General features: G+C 27.6%; 3 protein-coding genes across 10 annotated transcripts; 1 reads left to right on the top strand and 2 right to left on the bottom strand.

The window, feature by feature from the left end:
- Positions 1 to 121: 121 nt before the first annotated feature.
- Positions 122 to 5,320, bottom strand: Rab6 (RAS oncogene family member Rab6). Of its 2 annotated transcripts, none has more exons than XM_035091359.1 (6): positions 5,077 to 5,320; positions 4,673 to 4,731; positions 4,418 to 4,577; positions 3,936 to 4,141; positions 3,784 to 3,850; positions 122 to 2,132 (listed from the first exon to the last, which is right to left on the bottom strand). In XM_035091359.1, exons 1-6 carry the CDS (start codon positions 5,144 to 5,146, stop codon positions 2,059 to 2,061), a joined length of 636 nt encoding a protein of 211 aa, XP_034947250.1. In that variant the 5' UTR covers positions 5,147 to 5,320; the 3' UTR covers positions 122 to 2,058. The 2 variants fall into 2 exon arrangements, with proteins under 2 accessions (XP_034947250.1, XP_034947251.1); XM_035091360.1 differs by lacking the exon at positions 122 to 2,132 and adding an exon at positions 3,032 to 3,537.
- Positions 5,321 to 5,640: 320 nt separating this feature from the next.
- On the bottom strand, positions 5,641 to 7,647 carry LOC118072046 (protein FAM8A1). 2 transcript variants are annotated; one of them, XM_035091617.1, is made up of 6 exons: positions 7,279 to 7,647; positions 7,021 to 7,207; positions 6,807 to 6,962; positions 6,425 to 6,545; positions 6,143 to 6,275; positions 5,641 to 6,075 (listed from the first exon to the last, which is right to left on the bottom strand). In XM_035091617.1, the coding sequence occupies exons 2-6, from the start codon at positions 7,205 to 7,207 to the stop codon at positions 5,731 to 5,733; spliced, it is 942 nt and encodes a 313-aa protein (XP_034947508.1). In that variant the 5' UTR covers positions 7,279 to 7,647; the 3' UTR covers positions 5,641 to 5,730. The 2 variants fall into 2 exon arrangements, with proteins under 2 accessions (XP_034947508.1, XP_034947509.1); XM_035091618.1 differs by having other exon boundaries at positions 7,283 to 7,647.
- Positions 7,648 to 7,878: 231 nt separating this feature from the next.
- krz (beta-arrestin protein kurtz) lies at positions 7,879 to 19,213 on the top strand. Of its 6 annotated transcripts, XM_035091609.1 has the most exons (10): positions 7,880 to 8,055; positions 8,141 to 8,329; positions 8,413 to 8,468; positions 11,640 to 11,845; positions 12,057 to 12,426; positions 13,015 to 13,308; positions 13,857 to 13,994; positions 16,508 to 16,594; positions 17,050 to 17,184; positions 17,506 to 19,213. In XM_035091609.1, the coding sequence occupies exons 4-10, from the start codon at positions 11,713 to 11,715 to the stop codon at positions 17,582 to 17,584; spliced, it is 1,236 nt and encodes a 411-aa protein (XP_034947500.1). In that variant the 5' UTR covers positions 7,880 to 8,055; positions 8,141 to 8,329; positions 8,413 to 8,468; positions 11,640 to 11,712; the 3' UTR covers positions 17,585 to 19,213. The 6 variants fall into 6 exon arrangements, with proteins under 6 accessions (XP_034947506.1, XP_034947500.1, XP_034947501.1 ...); XM_035091610.1 differs by lacking the exon at positions 8,413 to 8,468; XM_035091615.1 differs by lacking the exons at positions 8,141 to 8,329; positions 8,413 to 8,468 and having other exon boundaries at positions 7,879 to 8,055.
- Positions 19,214 to 19,535: the final 322 nt, after the last annotated feature.

The following is a 19,535-nucleotide window of genomic DNA, read 5'->3' as shown; positions in this document are numbered from 1 at the left end:
GACGCGTATCAAAAAACCTTAAACGACTGATCCATTGAAGTCATCATCCTTGAAGCTTTTTTTGATTGAAAAACAAAACGAATCGGGATTATAGGGCTATTAAATTAAAAAAAGCGGAGAATAGTTGTCAATATCTATTTTATTGCACCCGATACAGATTTTGTTTTCTTATTTCACTGCGTATTGTGTTACAATCGCGTGGCTGTATGTGATACAAAGGTATATAAGCAATAGAAAACGGTAAATTCCGTGAACACAAATAACTCGTTATTCATTCTTATACTATTTATCTTCTTTCATTAACAAGCTTCGATAGTTTGCAAATGTAATAGATTGCTGAACGATTTTGCTTACATCATAAAAACCAATCGAAAATGGTATTTTGTAATAATTCAAAAGTCTAGATTTGTTTAATCTTATAACAATTTTTGTAACTGATTATAACATCTGATATTTTTGTTTTTTTTTCTCGTTTAAAATCAATAATTTAAAGACACAATTTGAATTTTTCTCCTGTTGAATATATATGGTTTAACAATAATGAATTTATATATTTGTAAATTACTACACTTATGCCAAAGCTAAAGAATTAAATCCTATTTCTCTACATCCTTCACCACACCAAATAATTGTAAATTTTAATTACAATGATAAACTCTTACATTATTTATAAATTAATTATGAGAAGCAAGAAATAATTATTATAAATGAAATAAAATTTATGAATTTGAAAACAACACATACTGATAAGTTTTGATTATTAATTTTTCATTTAAAATCAAAAAGTAAAACCTAAGATATTTTTACTGCATGAACTTTAAATGAATTAACACAAAATTTAACTTCATATGTAAGTTTTCTGTTTCCAATCCACTTTGAATAAACTTATGTAACGGTATATTACTCAATGAATAATAACAATAAAAAAAACAGTAATTGACATTTCTCATAGCTCTACTATCCATTAAACTCTACAATAAATAATGTTATAGGGGTGATTAAAGATAATGTAGCGTAGAAATTGAGCCTTCTTGCAGATTCACATTAACAAATTGGTGTTTATCATTCATTTTTGCACAATTTCATGCATAGGCAGATTAAATTCGCAGGGAATTTGTATTAGCATTAATAGTATTTAGCATAGGATGATTTACCATGGGCACAGTACTTGATAATTATTCATTAGGTTGGTAAAAAATTGGCCCATTAATCATGGCATAATTATATTTTATTTGTATTAATAATAATAATCATCATCATCATAATATGATCTCATTTTTAAGTTTTGCATTTATTTAATTATTATTATGCCCGTGTCTTCATAATAGCCCAAAATCTAAACTAGTTCTACTTTTTAGGTGATGGCGTGATGAAGGTACGAAAAACATTCAGTCTCTTAGATTAAACGTAACAGTTTTCTGCCAGTGTCAAGTCCAAAGCAATTATTTTATATAAGTATGTTAACTATACGCTTTCCCACAACATTTTTATTATTTTGCGTGCCATCAAATTATTTTTCATCATAAAATAATCATTATCAGATTATTATACTGCTGAAATGATAGAATTATTCATTAAGAATAATGAATTCAACCGAGAAAAAGATGAAATTCAAACTATCAAGTGTTTCAAATTCATTGTTCACATGAAAAAAAACAATTTCTTCAATATTTATAAGTTATAAAAATTGTTTACAAAATGAAGCAAAAATATTGTACAAGAAGTTAATAAATATTAAACATTTTCTATCATTTTAACGAAAAATATATCACAGTGCTTGTCTATAAACTTTCAAATGGGAAAAGTCGCACAATTTCACTTTCACATATCGCTAAAAATAGTACAAGCACACTTAAATTATAATAAATTTTTACTATAAACAAAAATCATTATTAATTTATTATTACGACGCTTTAACGATTTTTGAAATATTTATACGTTCAATAAGTAACCAAGGTCTACATAATAAAGTATATTTGGTTTTACGATAGAGAAAATGAACGTCACGTACATTAAAATGTACCATTTTGGTTCGTTTATCCTTTGAAATATTTTTTCCTAGCAAATGCATCCACCTTCTCCTTCTGACTCGGATCCATTCTGCATTGATGATTGATTCTGCAAATCAACAGCTGTTTTCATTGTTAAGGTGTTTTAATAATAGAAATATTTTTATCACACATTATTTTTCATAGCTTGCAGTCGTGATATAAATTTTTATAGATTTTTCATCAGTAAAAATCGGACGGAATATACATAAAGTTCAATCAGCAATTACAACTCTTATGTATAGAAAATGCAATAAGACATGACGTATTCGCTGTCCGATCTTTTATTAAAAATAAAACATGAAAATTGCAGTAAACAATATAAATTAGGAATCTAGAAAGAAATAAGAAATATCATTAAAGTATTAAAATATAAAATCTAAGCCCTAGCTTCGATTTTTTTTAATAAAAGTTAAATGATTACAATTATGGAAATATTAAAAACAACGAAAGCACGATGACATAAATAGAATACCTATATAAATGATTTAAAATCATCCATTTCCCAAAATAAAACTATTTACAATTGATGTTTCATTAAATTTCAAATAAAATTACTTATATTTGTGTATTAATGATATTTAACAAATATTAAACGAAAATTTTTGTTATAAATTAACGATAAAAGCATAAAGTAAATTAAAATATGATTTATTTGATACAAATAAAATTTTTATGTTTAGCTATTTATTTACCATCATTAAATCAGTACGTGTAATTGAATGAATCTAAATTATTTTTGTGTTATAAATTATAATATGCTTAAGTCTTTAAAATCATTTCATTGTCTTCTCTTTCTTTTTTTCTCTCTCTCTCTCTTTTTCTTTCTTATTGCTATTTATTGTACTTGAGAAAAAATCTAAATTTTATTATCAACATTTAGTTTTTATAATTTTTCTCATTACTTTATTAAATCCAATTCCAATTAAATAATTAGTTTATTATTAATAATATAAATTAAATATTAAATTTTTTATGTAATGTTTTGTTGTAAATATGAAAATGTATATAAATTGATAACGAAAGTGATCAATAAGAATTTTATAATTTGAAAATAGTTAATCGTTGCTTTTGTATAAATGATTAATGTATAATTATTAGTGCCGTGGCTGTCACGATGAATAGCATGGATAAAGCGATAAAAATGAGTACAAAGAATTGATCTCATCATTTGTAAATGCTGATAAAAACGAATGATTCCCGGAAATAAAAATTAATGAGCAATTTATACAAAATATTGGATATGTGCACCACTCTTAAAAAATCGCACTGTTTAATATGTGGGTAAAAATTATTGTTACAATTGTGATCTGTCAAGATCGTTAGCGCACCAATTGACGACGAATCTTGTTTATAATTTTGTTTAATTCGTGTCTATGGAGTGTAGAAATGTAAGTCTGTCTATTATGACTTATCTTGATTTAGCATAAACAATTGCTCTCCGACGCTTTGAGTTCAATTGGTGTATCCTTGAGAACTACTTCTTGCACTACAGGTTTCGAAAAAATATATTAAGGAAAACACAAAATAAATAAATTAATAATAATAATATTAATAATTAAATTAAATGATAAAATAAGTGATTAAAATATCCTGAAAAAATTATTAATCAAACCATTGAAACATGCATTAAAATATGATGAAATTATAAAACATTTAATAAATGAATACTTGATGCTATTAAGTAAAGAATTGAGAAACACTTCAGTAAAAGTATTTATTAAATAAAGGATACTGTCTTCTGGAGGTTTATTTTCTGTGGAGTCCATACCAGGCAATGCTGCAGCAACTCTTCTGAATAGCTAATTGAATAAAATAAAAAGAAATTTTTTCAAGTGAAATAAAAAATTTATAAAATAATATAAAAGATAACTATAATTTATTTACCTGTTTGACATTGTATCCTGCCTTAGCACTAGTCTCAATAAACATCACATTTAATTCTTTAGCTTTACGCTCTCCATCTTCAGTTGAAACTTGTCGTTTATCACTCAAATCCGTCTTATTACCAACAAGCATAATAATAACATCACTGCCTCTCTCCGTTCGTACATCATCAATCCATTTTGATGTTTGGTGAAATGAATTAGCATCTGTGTCAATTCAAACCATTACTTATCAACAACTGGCACATTAATAATAGTGTTCTTTTTTACACAACAATATTATACAATTTATTTCTAAGAAGATAATATTTATAGTAGGACTTTTTATTGTTATTAAGTTTTTTGTAATGTTAACTTCTGGATGGCTTAAAAGTAAATGTCTTTATAAATACAATAATAACAAAAAAACAGCAAAATCAATAATCAATACGAAAAAATTATTTAAAGATTATAACAAAAAATAATATATTATACATTACTCACTAGTAATATCGTAAACAACGACAGCAACGGTAGAATCTCTAATATAACTTGGAATTAGAGAACGGAATCTCTCTTGACCAGCTGTATCCCATAACTGCAGTCTAACAGTTCTATCTTCCAGATACATGGTTTTACTCAGGAAATCTATCCCTATTGTAGCCTATAAAATAAACAAATAGTGATAAAAAATGTAATAAAGTATTTAATTAATTTTAAAATCAATAAACTGACATGTAATTAATTAAACTTTTCTACCTGATAAGTATTGTCGAAGCTGTCATACATAAAACGTGTAATAAGAGAAGTCTTCCCAACTGAAACATTAATTTTCTCATGTTACAGAATAGATGTTGATAGATATATTATTAAAGTCACTGTAAAATGTAGTTTAAATGGAACAAATAAAATTTACAAAGATGAAAAAAGCTTTCGTGAGTACATGGTACACTAAAAGAAAAAGTGAGAGAGAGGATACGAGATGGTCTTTAAGTAATATCGATTTATAACCTCGAATGAAATTTAAAAAATGCATCAAGAACTAAATAATTAGGATAAATCAATTAAAATTATAACTTTTTACAGTAAATAACTTGCTGAATTTTCTAATTTAATTCTCAATAATACTAGAATATGTTAAAACTGTGTAGAAAAAAACTCACCACTTTGTTCACCTAGGAACACAAGCTTGAATTTTCTCAACGGGTTACCAAAATCACCCGACGACGACATGTTTCTAATGAGTTTTATTAATAATACTACTGGATCTACTTGTAATTACACAATTATTAATCCAGTTACGAAAAAAAACATTAAATACACAATGAAAACTGAGCAACTTGACAGATCGTACAGCCACTCCTTCGTTCTCCTGTCGCGGCCGCCACGTTTGACTGGGAAGTGACGTCATAGGTTAGTTGTATCTTCAAATTCGCAGCATATAATATAATATGATTCATACTCAAATGCTATTGCAGCTAGTGTGTACATAATTTATCTTCAAGGACTATTGCTCTATTATTTATCTTTGATATTTTTCACCTATAAATTAAAAAATTATTTATATTATTATGTATCTATAGAATGATAAGTTTTCAAAAAGAACTATTTTAATTGAAAATTTATTAGTACCCACACAATTGTGTAGGATAAAATTATTACACGTTTAATCAAAATATTTGTAGGTGGAAAGAGATCTAAAAAAGGATTGATAACTTTTATTCATATATTTCATAATTTTATGTACACGTAGATATCTTTCTTTTAGAAATATTAATAGAGTAAATAATAATAATTTTTCTATATATTTGGACAATTTATTGTTGATGAAGGTGATTGTTGTTATTATTTGGAGTTCTATAAGAATCTTCTACTACGAGAGAGTGACAAGCAAGATCGTAACCAGTACGATTAAACCTGAATGAAAACAGTGAGAAACAAATAGGAAATACTAGAGTCATTATTATATTTTTCACAATCGATCGACCCAAGGCTAGTGGTAATCCCAGGTCAGTTCCTGGAGAAACTAGAACGGCTTCAGTGCCATCCGAACGTTCAATTGGAGTAATACTACGACACTGCACAACACGAAGACCCATGACTGACTTTCCAGGTGTTGCTCCACCTATTCGCCCATTCATTCCATGTTGAAGCCAAATGGCCTAAAAATGTAACCAATTAATAAATATTATCTTACTAATTAATTGCATACAGGTATTTAATAAATACCTCAAACACACAAACTATGAATCGATGCATCAATTCCCATATTAAAATACTTGACGCAACATCCATTGCCATTTTATAATCGACAATTCGAAGACTTGATTGTAAGGTATCGAGAGTATAGAGCTCCATATTCCTGTAAAAATCGTATTCATTACGTTAAATTTGTTCTTATTCAATCACATCCATTCTTATTATATCATAGAGAAATGTAGATTTTAATCCCTATTTAGCTTAATCGCAAATAATCGAAATAATTTCAAACAATTAAATCAAAATACTTACATAGCACTAAATATATCCAGGGCAACGAACGTAATTACAAGCTTTAATACAAATAACATTACAGAATCGATTAATTCAGCCACAATACGTTTCCATATTGGTGGAATAAGGTATTCATACCCTAGAACATCAATTTAAAGAAATCTTGAGATTAGTTTATCATTACAATAGAAAGCATACATCAAAAGTAACCCACTTATCACATCTTTTTGACTCTCACTATAGTTATTCAAATTGATTTCTCAGAGTTAAATCAAAAGTATGCTACAATTATCTATCACCTACTATTCAAGACCTCATTATTTAATTATTCAACAGAAAAAGCAGCTATGGTTGGTTACTTTTGTTTCTTGCTGTATGGCCTGGAAAACCTATATATTACCTTCTGGTCGTCCTATTGGTCCAGATGTTCTATTTCCTTGCCTATTTTGACTATTATTTTGCCAAGTTGATGCATTTGATCCGATTTGTGAAGCACTGTTATTACTTGAAGCAGAACTGTTAGTACTTCCAGGTACCTGAGTTAAAAGTGGAGTGCCTACAATAAACCAATATTGATCAATATTACTCATTAAAATTAATCGAGATATTCCTACCATTGATTGGATGCAACAGTTGACCTGACATTAGATAATGTGGAAGAGTAGCAGCAACACTGTGCCAAGCATAAGCTTCGTGTAACCATTTTTCTAATTTTCCAAAGTATTCTGCCCGTTCTTTTTCCATATTAGTTATATTATTTGTTGACTTATTATTGTCTTTATTTATTTCTTTGTCAGCCATCTGTAATATTATTTTATATAATTATTAAAAATTATCCGGTGATTTCCTGACAATTGTTATGGTTAACTTACCTACTTGTTTAGTTGAACTTAAAATGTCACAATAACAAAGCCATTGAAAAATAGAATTTTATTGAATACTTTTCGAGTAAATAAACCAATACAATAATTTTTAGTCATATAGTAATTTTCACATACGTGTCGTCAAAATATCTCTTTTTGGAATGTAAACAACACCATTGAATATCGGGAATGATACTTTTTCTTTTTTTTTAATTATTCGAATAATTATAAAACTTTTGATTCAAAAAAACTTTTACCAAATCGCATGAAAAATGATAATGTATTCAATTTACATTATTTATTTCAAATCATCTATGCAATTCTGTTTTACTATTTCAACATTTCGTATAAACACTTTTGACATATCCCAAAATGAAAGCCATTTTTAAATACTGTTTTAACAGTTGTAGAATTTTTTATTTCATCTTCATACTTTAGCATTAATCCATGAGATGGCGTATCTCGTTTATTGATAACACAATTTCCTAACTTAACATCTCAATGCGGCATATTTTATAAATACACGAAGACGATTTTTTTTCATTGACAATAAACTAAAATATTATTGAAAGAAAATATTATGACAGTAATAAGTCATCATTGATAAGTTTACTTGTTAATAAATTATAAAGTTGATGAGTTCAATTAATCGCATTGATAATAAATGTGGTAATTTTCCATCCAGTAATATACCTTTTTGGTTAAAACATTTAGAGAAGTTTTTCTACAACAGATGACATGCGATAAGAGTTTGAAGAAAACATCGGTATATTATTAATTACACAGGTAATACAATTAAGAATTGAATTAACTCATAATTGTTTACGATTAATTATAACCCGCGAATAAAATGGTAATAAAATAATTGTAGGATTTAGTTGCAGTATAAACGAGTAGAGCGCGCTAAAATTCACATGCGCAACTTCTTTACTTTGCTTATCATTCTACTTCACCTATTCTCTCTCGGCTTTGCATCGAATACATTCGTGCTACAATTACAGCGACGTTCTCCAACGACTCGTACTCCCTATAAGTCGTTCTTATCATAAAAAATATAAAAGTGCGTATAAAATCAGTTCATAAATGTTTGTAATATAAGTTGATGAAAATTTTTTGTGTAAAGTAAGTTAATTGGTTTCTTAGAATAGGGTGTGGGCTACCTCCCCTTCTCCTTTTGACGCCAATACAAGAACCATTGGGTGAGTGATTTTTTAATGCTAACATTGCTCGGTTTTAATTTAAAAATTACCAGAATTGAATGAGTGAAGTATCACATCATCCTCTAAGAATCTACCAATTTCCGACTTCCCTGAATGCCCAGAAAGTTTGATCCTGTACTTACTTTCAATGGCCAAAATTTAGCGCGAATTAACAAACAAAACGTGAAAGTTATTTCGAAAACGTCATCGCGAATTCTTATTCACTTTTTCACTTGCTTTTCTAATGACAAGCCACACAAAATTTATTCGTTGAAAGAATTGCGACAATGCTATGATTCATAATTAATTAAGTATTTATGCATGCACCTGACTATTTTAAATTCTACTCAGTAAATTTCTTGTAAATATTCATCATCAATAAATTAGTAAAATTGTTAATCAACAATACTTTTTGAAGTAACTATTAAAAGCATAATTAAGAAACAATAGAAACTTTATAATTCAGATATTGGAGCAATTATAGCAAAGAAAGTTTATTAGTTTTCTCAATCCAATAAAATATGTAGCGGGAACACGCGAAGAGAGGAAATGTCGAGAGTGGTCATCATTCACTACATTTCCTACCTATAATTCAACAGGAATCAAAAGCGGATACGCTGTCAACACACAAATCCTCATTTTCTCATTTAATAAATTTCATTGATAATGGTTAAATATACTCGTATATGATGCTAACTAAATATTCACATTTTTTTCCTTATTTTTCTCGTTATCATAACTTATTTCGCTCTAGAAAATTTAATAACTTTTACACCTTAAAAATACAGAACGCAATTTTCTCAAAAATAAAATAAATCATTGTTGGCTTGAATAAATCTGACGTTATTTTAGTAACTTCCAAGCAGGGTAAATAACTCAATTTTCCTTCTCTCTCGTTGCTCGTTCCCTTGTATTCCCACTTGCTCATTCCACTTCCCAACTTTAGTGGTGCTCACCCAACGACATTTCACTGTAATATACTATCTGTCGTAGTAGTTTGTTACTGGGGAAAACTTGCAAGAGTCATTTGCAATGACAAGAGATGGTGTGGCTTAGTTACACTGTTCATTCGCTTTAAAATTCCTCTTATAGAAAAAAACATCCAAATCTAAAAATAAATTTGTATAAAAATTTTTTTTTAATCTTCTCTAATTTTCGCAGTTCTATTTGTAGGGATGAGTATGATAGATATGCAAAAAATTTAGTTTGCAAAAAATTGTTAGGTAAATATAAACACTAGAAAGGAGATAAGCAAATTCATTTTTGCTCATGGAAATTAAAATATTTGAAATTCATATTTTTTTATTGCATTAAAAAGCAGAGTGGAAAATGCATTTGATGATGTTTGAGCACTTTGTGTCAATGTTACTTTATTGAGTTTCAAAAGAAAGGAAAACAAAAGCCAATTTATTTCTAAATGTCTATAAAATATTGATTGGGAAGTATTGCTGAATTTTATTATTATCCTTGACAATTAATCTTTGCAAATAAATGCTCTAATATCAATTGCGAATAAAAAAAATTAAATTCTCTTTTTTAAATTATTTTTTAATAAATTTTAATAAACTAATATTTATCAATTGTAGAATAAACTTCATTGGGTAAACAAATTATTAATTTTTAAATTAAAATCCTTTGCTATCAAAAATGATAAAAAAGTGTCAATCATTTCTAGATCAAAGTTTATTGTCATACACCTCAAGTTTTCTCAATACCATTAAAAACACACTATTATGTCTCGATGTATCGATCACATGAGTTATGAAGGCTGACACACATCAATAAATTGTCTGACGATTAAATTTCGTAGATACTGGACAATACTTGATCATCCAATTACACGTGTCAATGTGATGAAGTTGTGGTTAGAGAATCGATGAATATATAATGTTCTACATGTGCAATTTCTATATACTACAATATTTTCACATTTATATCAAGTATCAAATAACCACAATTTCCAGGAAAACTGGGGTAAAGTGTACTTAGAATCGCCATTTTATACGTGATAGATAAATTTCAATAGACATCTCGTGGTTTATTGTGATTCAAGTATTGAGAATTGTGACTTTTTTTAAATATTTACATTTTTATTTTTATATTTGAGAATATCAATGTTCGAAATTTATACTCAATTGCTGATAGTCATTTCTATTCTATTCATTAGTCTTACAATACGATATGATACATATTATCGGATGTAATAAACACGTGTAATCTCAAAGAACATGTAATAGCGGTAATTTGTAATTCGTTGTGACATTTTATAACATTGTTATTGATACAAAGCCTTGAAGTTAAAAAAAGTCTTTGATTTGATTTTTATTCTCATGGCAATTAGTTGAGATTATGATATCAATCATATCTTACTTCTCATTCAATTAAAAATAATTATTTTCCGATCAATAAAACCAATATGTAACGCTAAGAAGATAAAAATTGATAGGAGATCAGTAGAAAAAAAATATTCTGTTTTATTAACAATTTAATTGGTTATTTATTTTTTTATGTTTTGTTACGTAAAAAAAATCGAAAAATATTCAATCAAGAACAAAAAGGTATTACGAAAATGAAATAACTTTGAATTAATATCTTTAATTGTTGTTGTAAAAAAAATTGGATATAAAATGATGAAATATTTCCAAGGTATAGTAATTTTTTATGAATTCATATTACCCTGGGGAAAATGATTTTAAATGATAAATTCATATAGAATATGAGAAGAGAATTAAAAAAATTAATTCATATACTGTTTAATAAGTAACAATTTTAATAACATAAAGTTCAGTAGAAAAAAGAAAAAAAAAGAAAAGGTGTATTCAATAATGAGAAATTGCATTTTTTCCCTCGTGTTAATTAAGAGTGTGTTTGCCCATTCAATAAACTCGAAAATTACATAAAAAATCCATAAAAGCAATTTTAAACTCACAAAAATTCAATAACCTATTTGTCAGTTACTTTGTAAAGGAAGTATTTTGCAAAAAATGAGAAAAAAATTTATTAAAATTTTTGAGTGATTTTTATAAGACAAATTTTCTGTCATATTTCTTTACAATCTCAATAAATGTGTATTTAAGATTCTGATAAAAAAAATTCAAAAATTCAAATATCGTTATCAAATTAATGTTTATTCAATCATAAAAATAACATAGATTGATTTGTTTACTTTAGAAATTATTGTCGTCGCCATACGAAGGATTCAAATGGCTCGAAGTTGACTGCTGGACTAACGGAAAACCTGGCCATGGATGCTGAGGACAACATTGGGAGACGACCAGCAACTCGAGTATTCAAAAAATCTAGTAACAATGGAAAAATTACCGTTTATTTGGGAAAACGTGACTTTGTTGATCATGGAACACACATTGATCCAATTGGTAATAAACTGAGATAATCAATACATATTATAATGTCTATTAAGAGCTCAATCATGTGGTAAAATTGATTTTTCAAGGTTATTTCATTAAAATCACTACATGAATACATGACCATATTGCATGTTATGCAACCTAATTAGTACCTACCTTTAAACTCTCTTCATTGTCATCATTATTTTCTATTTAAACCCTTCTTTGTTAATACTTTTAGATGGTATGGTGTTGATTGATCCTGAATATGTGAAGGACCGTAAAGTATTTGCTCATGTTTTGGCAGCCTTCAAATATGGCAGAGAAGATCTTGATGTTCTTGGATTGACTTTCCGAAAGGATCTCTTCCAAGTATCGGAACAAGTTTATCCACCAGTCTCCAATACAACAAGACCGTTGACACGGTTACAAGAAAGGTTACTGAGGAAGTTAGGAAACAATGCATACCCATTTTTTTTCGAATTATCACGAAATTGTCCCGCATCGGTGACACTTCAACCAGGCCCTGGTGATACTGGAAAGCCATGTGGTGTTGATTATGAAGTTAAAGTATTCGTAGGCGGCTCCGATGATGACAGAGCACAAAGACGGTATAAATATCATGATTATAAGTTATTGTTAACATGAATTTGCTAGTTATTTATCGAAACTTGAACATCTACGCAACTTATCTGTAACCCTCTTTTTCGTTCTCTAATGAGCTATTAATAGTTGATGAGCGTGATAAACAAATATAACTCGGGCTTAAATATTTACTGTACTATGTAGCATTAAACTTTGCTTCATGTTCCAAAAAAGCTTAACATGAATGTTTTTATAGTAAAAATATTATTTGTTCAATCTAAGTTGACAATTATTTGTTTTTCGTACTAATAAGAATAAAAGAATATATATTTTTGATGAGTTCGTAACATTTTAAGCTAGTAGCTTTACCACTTATAGGAAATTTAATTATATCTAAAACTTTTTTTCCAGTCGTAAACTTTCAAACTTTATTACGGATCATTACTGTTACGTAGAAAAAAAAACAATTTCTAAATCTAAATGAAAGCTCTATATAAATGTTGACTTTATATCGTACTTCGATTCGTATATTTGATTCAAAAATGAATTTTTTAAAATAATAACTATAAAAGTCGTGGTGATTTATTTATTCAATATTTAAATGGATTTTCCAGGAACGCTGTGAAACTCGCCATCAGAAAAATTATGTATGCACCGTCTAATCCAGGAGAACAACCCTCAGTAGAAGTTAGCAAAGTATTCATGATGTCGCCAAATAAGCTTCATTTAGAAGCATCATTAGATAAACAACTCTATCATCATGGAGAAAGCATCGCCGTGAATGTTCATATAGCCAATAATAGTAACAGAACAGTGAAAAAAATTAAAGTGTCTGTAAGGCAGATTTCTGATATTTCTCTTTTTACGACAGCACAATATAAATGTACTGTAGCTGAAACTGAAAGCGAGTGAGTATTTTATCTGATTATCTATTGTACTTTTAATTTATGATCAATACTGATAATGACAAAAAGCAAGGGTACTTGATAAAATGTGGAAGCCGAGATGAAACTTTTTTATAGTAATACTCGTGTGTATTTTCAAAAATTCTTTTCATTTATTTACACAATAGATAAAATGATTTATTTGAACTAATACTATGATAGATAAAAATAACTCAATTATTATCCATATTTACGTTGAATGTTTGAATTAAAATTATTAATATGAGAATTTACTTTAACTGATTAATGACAAATTCTATAGTTTTCCTTTTTACATTAGAAAAATTAATTTTTCAATCAATTAAATAATTCTCACGAGTTTAGCTTTTTAAATTCAGTTGAAAAATTCTATTTCAAGTATCTAATTGATTAAAAAATAAAAATTTGTTATGAATGAGTAGGAATTATACTAAATAATGAGTAATCTGAATAAGTAGAATAATAGACTAATCATGATGAAGTATTATAATTGATTAAGTACATAAAAAAAATAAAATGATTACACCTGGCAGTGTAGGAGTTGCGCCAGGATTCACCTTGAGCAAGGTATTTTCTCTAAAACCAACTCTTGCTGCCAACAAGGACAAACGAGGTCTCGCCCTAGATGGGCAACTTAAACACGAGGACACCAATCTCGCTTCTAGTACCATGTGAGCGCTCGAATATTGGCCAATAATCGAATTTACTAAGAGAGTGGTAACTGGAAACTGGCCGTCTTCTTTTTTTTTTAAATTGAATTATACCCACACTTTAATAAATTTAATTCAATTTCTTAAAATTTAACATTTCTTGTGGGGTTCTCACGAAGTCACTCTTACTTCAAGTGCCCTTCATTTTGATGAGATAGACCGGTTTAATATTACCAAGGATTTGAGAGCTTTATATAACTAGAACTGGATCCCACGGTTCATCGTAAAATTACTCGTGAATCTTCTGAAGATAATTGACCCTTTGAGACGGCCCGTTTACAGTCCTCACTCGATTTTTTCCGAAAGAAACTGTAAGAGTAACAGGATAAATTTGTTGGTGGATGGAATGCCAGTAACGTTTACGCTCTTATTTTTTTTTTCTTTTTTAATTCTCTTCCTTTTGTGGTATTTTTATGTTCTGGAATTTTTTTTATTGGCTACGTTGGTCTGTCATTATGTTCCGGTTGTGGAATTCAATTGAAAACATTATATTTCTCTCACTATTCACACGTAACTAATTCAACGTACTATTTGTAACTGTGGTAGCTTTTTTATTTTTTTTAATGCTTTAATCAACTTATAAAAGTCACCTCTTATTGTTCAATTACATTCTATTTATGTTTTCTCGAACTCTTTTAAATATTTATCTTCCGATCACCTTTAAATATGTATCATAGTCGGAATCAACTTTTGAAAGAAAGAAAAATCGCATACTTATATGTTACATGCGCACTTCGCACGATTAAATTATTGATCGTAGTTTCAGATTTTTTTTAAATGTCCCAAGTAATAGATTTAAATATAAGTCGGCATACTAAAAATTATGTTATGAATTATGGTAGATTATTTGTATGTTAAATTGTAAGAGTTAAAGTATGGTCAAAGATCAAATTCTTTTCGACCGACATTTAATTATTTTTTCATTCTTTCTCATAGTAAGTTTCACTTTGGAGTACATAACAAATTATCTACTCCAATAATTTTATATACATATAATAATTTTTTTCGTTTATGATTAAAAATTTTATTTTAAAAAAAATTTCCCAACTTCAGAATAACCTGGTTTCCGAAATTATTGTCTAGAATATTTTCTTCAAAAAATGTTCAATTCAATTTCATATTTCCATGAACGTAGACACGTTTTATGTAAAACGTCACATTCACCTCGGCTTCTTACTCACTTGGGTGTAAAAAAAAGGAACATTTCGTGATGACAACAATATACGCATGACTTCATGTTTATTTTGACTTATGGTGATGTTTATCAGGGTGGGTTGCACAGTCGGGCCAGGTTTTACACTAAGCAAAGTGTTAACAGTGACGCCGCTTCTCGCCAACAACAGGCATAAAACGGGTCTAGCTCTAGACGGCCAGCTCAAATATGAGGACACAAATTTGGCGTCTAGCACGCTGTAAGGCCCATTATTAAAACAGCAAAAAAAAATTAAATTATACGAATATGTCTTTGTTGATATTTCTCTATTGTATTTCTCTTTTTCAATTCTCGTCTTTCTTTTGATATAATTGTTGTTTTTGTTCTCGCACAACACTCAGTCACATGCAGGATATCCGTGGGGTGTCGCAAACTCTTTTGCACTCCATTAAAAAATTATAGGTCGATAAAAGATATAGTTTATGTCTTTTAATTGGATTTTACAACCTTTCGGATATCCTCAGACTTGATAAAATAAATCTTCAATGTCAATATGTATATATCTCTTTATTTAATTAAATTTGTAATTATAAATGTCGACTGTGTCACTTACATTTATTTATTTATCTTCAAAATAATAATAACAGATAAATGTGGCGCATTTACTTGTCAATAAACTTCTTGTCTGCTATAGATTTGTTGGTCGGGTAAATATTTCGCATTACTAAACAGTCGGTCGAAAGGAACATAAAACGTAATTAGGTATGCCGCATCACATGTCTATTTATTTAAATTTATTGTTATAGCTCCAGGCCCTATGTTTGATTATTCTAGAATTTATTTTATATGAGAGAAATTAAGATACTTGTAGTATTTACCAGGTACATTTTGAACAATAAATATTTGATAAATAATTATTTAAAAGAGTTTAGTAGAAAAATAGTTCAAATTCACTGAAATGTAGATATTTAATTCATTGCTGAAATGCTACAAATTCTTCGATTTATTTACAGAAATTGATTGCTTGTAAATTGAAATTTGTATCCATTGAATTGTAACTGATTGAATCTCACTTCTTTTATTTCTATGCCAAAGCATATACCTTTTTAGCTTGAATCTATTTATAATTAAACACATGCTATTTTATATTGTTTACTCATTACACTAATTCATTCATTTTTTTTGGCTCAAATTCTCGTTATTTGTATTAAAATTGCATGGCATGTTAGTTGGTTCTGTTTTTTATAGATGTTATGACTAATAAATGTTTAATTATGATCATGAATAATGAGTATTTACATTGCTGTAATATTATTTTTAGTGTAGCAGACCCATCTCAGAAAGCCAATCTTGGAATTATTGTTCAGTACAGAGTCAAAGTTAAATTAAGCTTAGGAGCACTTGGAGGGTAAGTTATTTTATTAATTAACGAATATTTTATCTTAGATTATTCTCAATTACTTAAATTCATGGAATAGAATTTTTACTATTTAATGATCTTAATGAATTAAATTGAAAAGATATTCATATTGACTATTTGATGTATTTTAAACATGAGTTATTTTGAAAAATTTGTTTTTAGATGATTTATTGATCTATTACGTAAAAATATTATTAACTATTAAACTCAATTTATCACAGTCTACTGATCACATCAAATATAGATCAGTTTTTACCCTACCCAATTTAATTTATGTATCAAAGTTATCAATAAATCGCATATTCTATTTTCAGAAAGGTTAGTTTTATAGTTCTATACTAGTTAGAGGCAATAAATTCGATAAATATTACGTAGAAAAATGACCTCTGTTTATTATCAATATACTATAATTTATTTTACTATAATTTTCAAACTACTTTCAGTGAACTTGTTGCTGAACTACCGTTTATACTAATGCATCCAAAGCCAGAAGAGTTACCACCAGAGCCTGCACCAGTAAATCCTCCCCATAGAACTGAAAACGGGGAAGTTCCGGCCGATCTGATACAACTGGATATGTAAGTTTATCCACATAGATTATAAATTATAAATTATGTTTAATACATACGATATTTATCATATTATAATGTAAAATTCATTTCAACTATCGAAAACATTGATTTACTGTTTAAATTTATCTGAAATAATGATCTATTTATAAACATATTTTTCATTAGGTACTACTTGATAATTTATTTTAAAAAAAAATACGTTAAATTGATGTTTACATATTTTTTTACATTAATAGAGGTTTCAAAATATTATCAAGTCAATGAACTAACAATAAAAAATGTATATTGTGACTGAGTTAAATTTAAAAAGTTTTACTTTCTATTCAGGGAAAATGAGGATGCGGATGATGACATCATATTTGAAGATTTTGCTCGTCTTAGACTCAAAGGCGAAGCAGATGTCTGAAGATATAGTATTGGTGATTCTTGTATGTATCATCAAAAAACAATCATATAATATGTGGAAAGTTGACTACAAACTGAATACAAATTATTAAAATAATACTCTCATGAATTGTCTTCGTTGTTAATGAAGATATACAGTGCATTGTGAAATGATGCATTTTTTATACGTAGAGCAAAAGACTCTCTACATCATTGAGAAGACATTTTAATGTTCATTGCCAACAACAATTGATTTAATTTGTATTATTGGTGGAAAACCAACTACGCTTATTGAACTATTTTTTTATTTGCACTTATACGTGCGGGCACGAGTAAGGATATTTTGCAAGAGAAAAAAATAAGCCGTTTACGCACACAGTTTGCACACACTACAAATAAATTAACTTGAATGTGTTTGTATATTACGTAGATTTCTACTGAGTTATCTTGTCACTAATGCAAAGATTTAATTTATACAGCTAATTAATTAATTTATTGATACTATAGGAATGCAATCTTTTTTTACTAATTAATCTTCACTTTTGTCTTAGATTATTTTTTGTCTTAGTTGATTGTTAGTTTAATTTTATAACAGCAGGTTGCTTTTACACACACAAATATGCTCGTTTGTTATAATTAATTAATAGTAATAATGGCATTTGGAATTGTAAAAGTATTGAGGATAACAATCGATTGTATTATGTGTTTTCTAACAAGAAATTTCTACCTCAGTATATATTTATTTTGATTCATTGCACAAGGCTTATATAATTCCAAACAAAATGCTTTCAGTCATTAAATAATATTCAAGAGATTTATTTATAAATTTGAAAAAAAGAGATGGAACAATCGTTTGCACAGAGGCTTACACTAATAAAATGTTTGGATCATAAATGCATTTGTCTATAAATTATTGAAAAATCATTTGTCACGTGTGCATTGAAAATATTCCGTAAAAATGAATAAATGGTCAATCGAATGTTTAATTAACGTGCTTAAATGCACGGTAAATAGTCTTTATGTAGTTTTAATAAATGTGGCATTAGATTATGAATAAAATAAGTAAGAACCTAAAAAAATACGATCTGTAAAATAAAATAAATAAACAGACGTGAATAAATAATATTTGTAAGAATTAAAAAAAAAAAGAAAATATTTTATTTTGTAATACTCGAACAAAAATTTATAAATTTTTGCCAATCAGCGTTATCTTTATGTTGCGCAAATTCTACTATAGTACTTTATTGAATTTTAATATTTATTCGGAGAAAATGTTCAATCTTTTAAAAAATTTTAAACAACAAAAAATAAAATTTTATATCAAATGCCGTTTTGCTAAAATTAAAATGTTTACAAAATTCTATGATTGTATTTTCTGAAAGAATGATAATCACTGAGGGCATATTGCGCAGCAACGAATGATAAATAGAAAGTAAATTGGAAATGAAAATATTTGTAAATGTCGAATAAATATTTTTTAATTATTTTACAAATATTTACACATAATAACTATAAAAGTAATTCTGATGTAAGTGTATATGAATGGAAAAATGTATTTGTTCAAAATTTCAGCACTATTATAGATGAATTACTGACTTGGTCAGGATAATCCATTAAATAAACGCTTTGATAGAACTAAAAATACATAAAACATACATTAGATTTATTTCCAATTGAAACTGATCACTTTACGTTACCTTATAATAATTGAATGTACCATAAAATAAAAACGTTACTAATGAGACGTTTAAAAAGTGTAATTTATAAAAGTGAATTTCTCAACAAGTTTGTAATTTTTCAAAAAACACCATGATAAATAATGTCAATACAATCATTTGGTAAAAACCAAAAACATGAAAACGAATCTACATGATAATGTGACAACGATAAATAATACTATCACAAATTATTGAATATGAATATCATAAAAATTGATACATATATTTATTTAAATTTTTATTTAAATCTCATTA

The sequence above is a fragment of the Chelonus insularis genome, unplaced genomic scaffold (genome assembly GCF_013357705.1).
Source record: "Chelonus insularis isolate UGA/USDA-ARS -01 unplaced genomic scaffold, ASM1335770v1 contig_88_pilon, whole genome shotgun sequence".
Taxonomy (NCBI): domain Eukaryota; kingdom Metazoa; phylum Arthropoda; class Insecta; order Hymenoptera; family Braconidae; genus Chelonus; species Chelonus insularis.
This window is presented reverse-complemented; position numbering and strand designations above follow the sequence as displayed.

Bases quoted from the DNA above. Each gene is read 5' to 3' on its own strand.
- Rab6 (XM_035091359.1), bottom strand. From the start codon at position 5,146: ATGTCGTCGTCGGGTGATTTTGGTAACCCGTTGAGAAAATTCAAGCTT. The intron at 4,732-5,076 runs GTGAGTTTTTTT...TTAATGTTTCAG, and splicing joins GTTCCTAGGTGAACAAAGTG to TTGGGAAGACTTCTCTTATT. The intron at 2,133-3,783 runs GTATCCTTTATT...CAATGAAAACAG, and splicing joins AAATAAACCTCCAGAAGACA to CTGTTGATTTGCAGAATCAA.
- krz (XM_035091615.1), top strand. From the start codon at position 11,713: ATGGATGCTGAGGACAACATTGGGAGACGACCAGCAACTCGAGTATTC. The intron at 13,309-13,856 runs GTGAGTATTTTA...TACACCTGGCAG, and splicing joins GTAGCTGAAACTGAAAGCGA to TGTAGGAGTTGCGCCAGGAT. The intron at 16,595-17,049 runs GTAAGTTATTTT...AACTACTTTCAG, and splicing joins AGCTTAGGAGCACTTGGAGG to TGAACTTGTTGCTGAACTAC.
- LOC118072046 (XM_035091617.1), bottom strand. From the start codon at position 7,207: ATGGCTGACAAAGAAATAAATAAAGACAATAATAAGTCAACAAATAAT. The intron at 6,963-7,020 runs GTAGGAATATCT...GGTTTATTGTAG, and splicing joins ACTGTTGCATCCAATCAATG to GCACTCCACTTTTAACTCAG. The intron at 6,546-6,806 runs GTAATATATAGG...TTGATGTTCTAG, and splicing joins ACCAATAGGACGACCAGAAG to GGTATGAATACCTTATTCCA.